Below are 7,655 nucleotides of genomic sequence, written 5' to 3' on the forward strand. Positions count from 1 at the left end.
ATCTTGCCATGGTGGATGTGCTGCTGTCATTTTAATCAGCTCAGCCTTCATTTGAAATTACTGAAACGAAATGGTTAAAAAAATTCAGACAGTTTTCCACCAAATCTTGAATTTATGTGTGATTGTGCTGAAGTAAAGTTATAAGGTAAAATAGGAGGTGAAGGAGGTAAAATAATTCACTTCATTTTACAAAACTGAATATCTTCAAAAGATGAGTGGTTAGTTCACAATCTTTATTAGAATCGTCACATCAAGTTTCCACTGAATTCCTTGGTTTAGCTTTTCTGCATTTTACAATTTCCATTTTAATTCACTCAGCTGAAGAAGGGTACTATAAGTTTAATGAAATTTTCAAAAAAAAAAAAAAGAAAAAACATCTCAAGGATTTCATACTCAACCGTTGACTGTCATTACAACATAAGGCATAGTTTTGTAAAGCGGTGCTTGGCACAAAATTTACACAAAGGCATTTCTTTTGATCAAAAATCAGCCATGACTTGAACCCACTTCATCTCCTAGCAACCACTTCACTCAACACAGAGATCAAAAGGAGAAATGCCTCGCTCTAGACATTTAACAGCCTCTTTAGTTCATCATCTACCAATCACATTCTGCTGTAGCATTAGCCATTTGATGTAGCCAACATTCGACTAACTACACTAAATTAAGGCAAAAAAAAAAAAAAGAAAAGACAAGTATTATTTACTAATATTTCTCTACAGACACAAATGTATTCCTGCTATCTTGACTTTTTAATGATTAAACTTCAGATTAGATTTGGCATGTGGCAGTCATGATTTTTCTTCAGTATTTCTGCTGTTTAGGGCAGAAACACTTTGGTGTAGCTCTATAAAGCCTACAGGGGGCGCCTCTCTGTCAGCAGGTGACGGCTCTCCTCATTGGGGGGGAAGAGTGCCTCCCTCAGGCGGACCATGGGACCTCCGAGGCCAGAATGGCCGCAGGCATCTTCCACCAGTAACCTACGAGTGGGTCGGTACACCTTGTAACGCCTGGCAGAGAGAGAGAGCGAAAAGTGAGATAATAATGATAGAACGAAGAAGCCCAAGACCGTAAGACTGAACAGTTGCATATTATTAGGAATATGCTCATGTCCTTGGGCTACAGGATGGTCTATATATACTGTTGTTAATACTCACTTGTAGACTAGATAGGCGATGAATGCAAAGACAGCCACCAGCACAGCGCTTGATGAGAGGACCACCTCTGCAGTGTGAGAAGCCTTGGTTGCTACAGGGACAGGGAACAGCAGTGAGATGGACAGAGTGAACCAGAGACAGACATTGTTCTGAAGGGGCTTATAATGAGACCACCTTCCCCCCAAAAAAAGAAGAGAAATTAAAGAAATTATTTGTGAACATGCATGGGATGTAAAAACATACTGCTGTGTATGTGGAACTGACCAGGTGTGTCCTGGGACTTGTTGATGGTGACGGTGGTGCTGGCGAGGGCCAGGCTGCTGGAGTCCTCCAGGGTGATGTTGACACAGTAGGTGCCAGGTTCCAGAAACGTTCGCCTCAGATGCACCTCACACTGCGACGACGGCGGCACGTCATCGCACATGATGTTACGCACCTGAGTGCAGCTGGGGTCTGACACAATGGTGCAGGCTGAAGTGGGGATGCTGAGGATGAGAGGAAAAGATGAGGAGTTAAATAATCATCCAACCTTTTGTCATTCTCAGCTATTTTCAGCTCTTCAAAAACGGGCCACAGGTCTAGAAATAAACCTCCAATGATACAAGACATTTTACGATCAAGCCAAAAAGAAACTGACAAGATGGTAATACTACAACAGTAGTACTTTAAATTGTGTTATGAGTTGACTAGATTATCTAATAAATCTCTAATTTCTCAGGTTATCTATCATAATTGTGAAACTTGGATGATAGCTTTCTTTGTATCGCCATAATCCTGATGATTAGAAACTTCAAAAATGACTTATGTCCCATTTAACTGAAAGGCATTGAATAAAAAAACAGTAACATAAACCTAACCTGTTAGACGTTCAAATAAAAGAAATAATAAAATGATTATAAACTCACCTGCCCAGACATTTCACCAGGAAGCTGATGTCAGTTTTGGTCACCCTGGCAGCTGACACGTCCACAATGCGACTGTTTGGTTGGCTGTTCAGCGGGTGCTTGGGCTCTGTGGATTAATGCTGTTGGTTTTAGATGTGTAATCATCTCATAATATTAAAATGATGAAGCTGAAAGGTTTTTGGTGGAGGATGGTGCGTGTGCGTGTGTGTTTGACAGGTTTTTGGGGAAAAGAACTACACAATGACGATAAGGATTAATAATTTTGATATAAAATTATAATCCTTCCAATGTGATTTTGTTGTTGTTGCTGCAAAAATCACTTTAGATTTCACTTGATGACACAAAAGGACAGTTAAGTATTAAAACCACTGACTGGCAATTTGCTGGCAGTGACTGGAATCTGCTCAGTGGAGCTGACTTTCCTTTAACGGCTGGACAACAGTGTCACTTGTGGTGGTTCTGTGAGGGTCTATAGGAACAACAGTAGTTTGAACCAAACGCTAACTAATGTTTAACAGGTATAATGTTTACTATTTTCACCATCCTAATTTAGGGCATGCTAATGTTTGCTAATTACCACAGGACACAATGCACAAAGTGGGAATGTCAGGCATTTGTTCATTAAAGTATTGGACACATTCAAATTTTGAGCTGGTGATAGCGCTGAGATGAAAAGTGAGTGGAGCTACATCCTGTTCATCCTGATGGGTGACCTGGATGTCTGTACAAAATTTCATGGCAGTTCATCTAGTTGTTGAGGTGTAAAGTGGTCGTTAGACATCAGTGTATCCCTGGAGAAATTCATCAAAGAAGTGTTAAATTACATGTCATCGGGTTACAGTGAAAATTAAACTGCAGCCTCCTACGTACCAATGATGGTGATGTTACCCATGAAGGTTCCATACGCGTAGCGGAAGCACTCGTGGGCATTGAGACGTCTGGTGCGGAGCCAGGCCATGGCGGTGGGGTTGGACTCTGGGGTCGCACTGGCGGCAGTAGGGGGCAGGGGCTCAGTGGTGGGCGCTGTTGTGGCAGTGGGAGAGGAGGAGGGGAAGGGCTGGCTGGTTCTGGGTGGCACTGAGACAGGAAACAGGAAGTAAGTGGCAAGGTGTGGACTCGATGGACCTATGTACATATGTGTCAAGATGTTGATTATTATTAAAAATGAATGAGCTTCTGTTCAGATACGTGCACCTCCTCCAGCTGTCTCACTCTGTTTCTCTCTCATACATGCATAAACAAACAAAAAACACACTGTTATCTGTGGAAGCTCACCCTGTGTGGTCTCCATCTTGACAGTTACAGCGTGAGTACCGGGCGGAGTTGTGGGAGCCTCTGGAGGAAGACAGATGGGAACATAGATATAGACATGTCATCCACACACACACACACACACACACACACAAATCTCTGCATTGTAATTTAGCTTCTAGACATCTATGATGTGGAAGTTACTCATCCTCTCCATCAAGCTCAAAATGAAGGACAAATTGTTTTACAGCAGCGATTCTGTGCCTTTTTTTTTTTGTTTTGTCGTTTTGTTTTATAACTATTGTTGTCAATTTTTATGCCTTTGTTGTATAGCTGGCAGTAGAAAGATGATAGGAAATGACTACAGAGAGAAATAGATGAGGAACGACATGCAACAAAGGTCTCAGGCTGGACACCAACTCAGGGAAATTGCATTTCACGGTTGGTGCCTTAACCCCACCAGGACACCCCTGCTTCTCTGGTTTAAAGATCATTTTCTCAATTCCCTCCAGTGTTATCTAGTCATGCACATACTTTTGCTTTTGTTTGCTCAAGTTTTGAGATGACTCTTGTCTCCACTCAAATTCTTTCCGCCTCCAGACCCCAACGTGAGGAGTTTTCATTGGAACTACTTTCTCCAGAAGAAATGGTCTTCCCATTTAACTTACAAACCGGAGAGTGGTATCATCTAACTCGCTGCAAAAATAGCCCCCCACACTGGTAAGATTAAAAAGAGATACTAAGATGTGTGTACTTAAACCAAAAAAAAAATCAGAATAACTTCTCAAAATACTTTTGCAGTAACCTTAACACATTACATGTGACTGTTCCTTGTCCAGCACCTGTATGAGGCGGCGAAGTGAAGCTCCTCGGAGTCGATGTAGCGCCAGCCGGTGGACACTCCACTGGGAACGCCGCTTCCACCACCAGCTTCACACTCATGTTCCCCAGACTGCTGTAGGCGTGTGTGGTCACTTCACGGTGTGTTACCAGCTGGTTGCCGTCTCTGAAGTCCCAGATGTAGTCAATGGCAGCTGCGGTTTTGAGGTAGCCGCTGGGGTCATGAAGCTGGACTTTGAAGACCACATCCTCACCACGGAAGAAAACATTCTTTGACTGGTTGACCGCAGCCTTCTGGGAGATGCTGACCGCCACCGGGATCTTATCTAAGGAAATGATAAATAATTCATTCTCTGGGTTTCTCCTCATGTTTGTATCTGTCTGTTTGGCTGAAACAGGTGAACAGGTGAAGATGTATAAGCTGAGAGTGCGTAAGGTTTGTCTCCACCTGTGACATAGTAGACGGACTTGTCAGTGGTGAGGGGACTGTATTTTCTGCGTTCACGTTTCCTGTAGACCATGACCTCCATGACCTCTGCCCCCACTGGGATTTTGGTGGTGTTGATGGTCACACTAGAGGATGAGCCATCACATGACTCATAGTATTGACCTAGGACAAACAGAGGATACAAATGACAAAAAAACCCCAGTTTTGTATTTTGTTTATTTGTTTCTGTGCATGTGTGCAGGTCTGTAAACCCATATGTCTCACCCATTGTGTGCCACACGTAGACGTAGCTCTTGCGTCTCCAGTCGTTGCTCTGAGGGAAGGGCTTCCCATCGGGAAACACGTTGCATTTCGTTGTGTCAGTACACTTTCCGAAACCATAGTCATCCAACCAAGAAGTCCAGTTGTACACGTAGCCAGAGCGAACCTGTCCGTTGGCTGCACAGATGAGAAGAGAGTAAAGTAAGAACTAGAAATTTAAAGTTGCACCAATTCTTTTTTTTTTTTTTAATTAAAAATGGTTCAAATGAGTAGGCTACATGCAACATGAAAGCGGTTCCTCGTAGTGACCAATTCCAGAGATAATTATCTCTAAATATTTACAGTTTCCCAGAGCTCTTCAGACCACTTTAGCCTCTTCCAGCTCACTGTTTCGGATTTACATCCTGCAGCTTGATTGTTTTGGTTCAGCTGTGCCATCCTTGTTTTCAGCAGCTACAGACAGTTTTTTTCAGCTAAACGTGCTTGATATACCCACTGTACATTGGTGGAGACCATCCAATTTTCTTGGATGTATTAAGAGGCAGCTGTTTGCTAACAGTGATTATCATATCAACTTTATAATGTAATGCTTGTCAGTGTTGTGTTTCCAGCTTCTTTCTGCTGCCCCCAAGTGGCTAAGAAGTAAAACTGCTTCAAGTGTGTTTGTGCTCCCATTTTGTGTTGCTATTCTCCTGTGGTAGTTTTGTTGTGTTGTGCCTGGTGTAGTATGGCTGTCTTATTTGGTCCAGAGGTGTTTTGAGGTGGAGGTTGATGTGATGTGTTCTGGGGCAGGTGGGCGTGGCCTGGCCTGGCTTTTTGGCAGCACCTGAGGCCTCCAGCTCCGTACCGTCCTCACAGTGCTCATCCCAGACAAGGTCCCCATTGGCGTCTTCCTTCTGGCACGGAGGATACTCCAGCTTGGCAGTGAAGGTGACGCAAGAGCCATTTAGAGCTGGACTGTCACTGGTCAGACGAACCTTGGGCTTACCTGCAGAGAGGCGGATGCTCCAGGTTAGCAACTTAAAAAATCATATTATGTTTTCATATTATTTTTGAGAGGAAAGGAATTACCCCTCTCACCTCTTCGGTGCATGAGCTCCTTTGGCTTTGGGTTTAGTGGTGGGTAGAGGTAATCATCCCACGGGTTAGTGTCAGGATCCCAGCCAGGGATTGGTGGAATTGGAAAAGGAAACTTTCCTGCTACATCATGCTTGTGGGGGAACATGTCACCATATGCTGGAGAGAGACACCAAAGCACATTTTAAGAATCCCAGGTCCCTTAAAATGTTCAACGAGGATCACTCAGGGAAAGTGAAACTTAGGATTGTCCAGGCTCCACAAATGTATGTATGAATTGGAAATTTTCCTTTCCTTTCTACTGGACAAAAATTACAGAACAAAATCTCCATCATTTCAATTCAAGGTGATTTTCTGCTTAACTGAAGTTTATTTTGAAAACATCATTAATAATCTCAAAAGTAGCTCTAAAAGGATTTTCATTCCCTGTCTGCAAACATGAACAGGTTTTTCATTCTGTAAGTGAACTTTTTTTTTCTTTTATCATGACATGAAACTTTTTTGCTGCACAGTAACGATGAGATCGGGTTTCCCTAAGATAGAAGTTTTATAGAAGATAGAAGTTTTTAGTTTGAAACATTTCAGTCAAAGCTCTTTCTGACTAAACTACTAATGGAAGAATAACACAGCGCATTTTTTTGGCTTATACATTTATTATCATCGTGAAGGAATCGATCTGATCGAGACAAATGCCATTGATCTGTAAATGAACGTGTTCTCTAGGACTCCGTACATCTGTTTCCGTCTTAATCCAGACTTAAGCGTGACTGACATATCTTTATTAGAACATGGATGGCAGACGAAAACAACAAATTCCGTCTCTGTAATTTGATTAAACATCTGTGGAAACTGCTTTTGTGTGTGTGTGAGCAGACATCTGCGCCGATAATCAGCTCATGTCATGACAAACACAGACACTCTAAACTAAATATATTCATTTAAGTGGAATAAAAATATGTCTTTGAATTGTCCGAGGCTTGTCCGCCCCGTCTTTGAAACAGTTGAGATCCCAGCTGGAAATAATGAAATTCGCTCCTCGTTTAAAGATGCGTTGTAATTTAATGGATTTCAAATCGTTCACTTTGAATAAATAATTTCTCTATTTTCTGAGTCAGTGTCTGCTATTGAGTGTCAGTCTGTCCGGAGAAAGACAGGCAGGGCACACGCCTTAATTAAACTCATGGGACTCTGACTGCAGAGAGCTGGTGACAGGACAGATAACACAGAAACTCAGAGAAAAATATCCAATATTAAAAGTCTATTTTAAACCGAATACCTACCGCAATATATCTTTAGTCAGAACACATAAGATTACAGCAATTTCTGTGATTTGTGTGTGAAAATTTAAATTTAAGCAAAGACATTTAGCAAATACGAGTCTCTAATTCAATATTTTTATATCAGAACTGATCTGTTGAACAGACCTGTTGACTTCCTGTTAACTTGACTTCAGTAAGACCAGATCACAGTCCAACTTTAAAGCAGCACCACTTACTTTTGCGTCCATCAGTTTGATAAACAAAGCAGGCACAAGCCAATAGAAAAACATATGGCAAGGCTTCCATTTCCACTGTTCAGCAGGGAGAGGAGGTGGAGGGAAAAAACAACTATGATCACTGTATCTCCAAAAATGAAAATATACAAGTAGCCTGTCCACCTTCCAAAACAGCGTATCTCTGCACCGACACTGCTTGTCCCACTCTCTGCTCCTCCAGC

At 42.2% G+C, this 7,655-nt stretch overlaps 1 protein-coding gene across 2 annotated transcripts; it reads right to left on the bottom strand.

The window, feature by feature from the left end:
- Positions 1-250: 250 nt before the first annotated feature.
- gpnmb (glycoprotein (transmembrane) nmb) lies at positions 251-7,655 on the bottom strand. 2 transcript variants are annotated; one of them, XM_041053540.1, is made up of 12 exons: positions 7,435-7,655; positions 5,943-6,098; positions 5,710-5,850; positions 4,866-5,039; positions 4,602-4,763; positions 4,156-4,479; positions 3,338-3,397; positions 2,933-3,139; positions 2,063-2,168; positions 1,422-1,642; positions 1,158-1,248; positions 251-1,010 (listed from the first exon to the last, which is right to left on the bottom strand). In XM_041053540.1, exons 1-12 carry the CDS (start codon positions 7,502-7,504, stop codon positions 857-859), a joined length of 1,866 nt encoding a protein of 621 aa, XP_040909474.1. In that variant the 5' UTR covers positions 7,505-7,655; the 3' UTR covers positions 251-856. The 2 variants fall into 2 exon arrangements, with proteins under 2 accessions (XP_040909474.1, XP_040909473.1); XM_041053539.1 differs by having other exon boundaries at positions 5,689-5,850.

Source organism: Toxotes jaculatrix, chromosome 13 (assembly GCF_017976425.1).
Source record: "Toxotes jaculatrix isolate fToxJac2 chromosome 13, fToxJac2.pri, whole genome shotgun sequence".
In the NCBI taxonomy this organism is placed as follows: Eukaryota; Metazoa; Chordata; class Actinopteri; family Toxotidae; genus Toxotes; species Toxotes jaculatrix.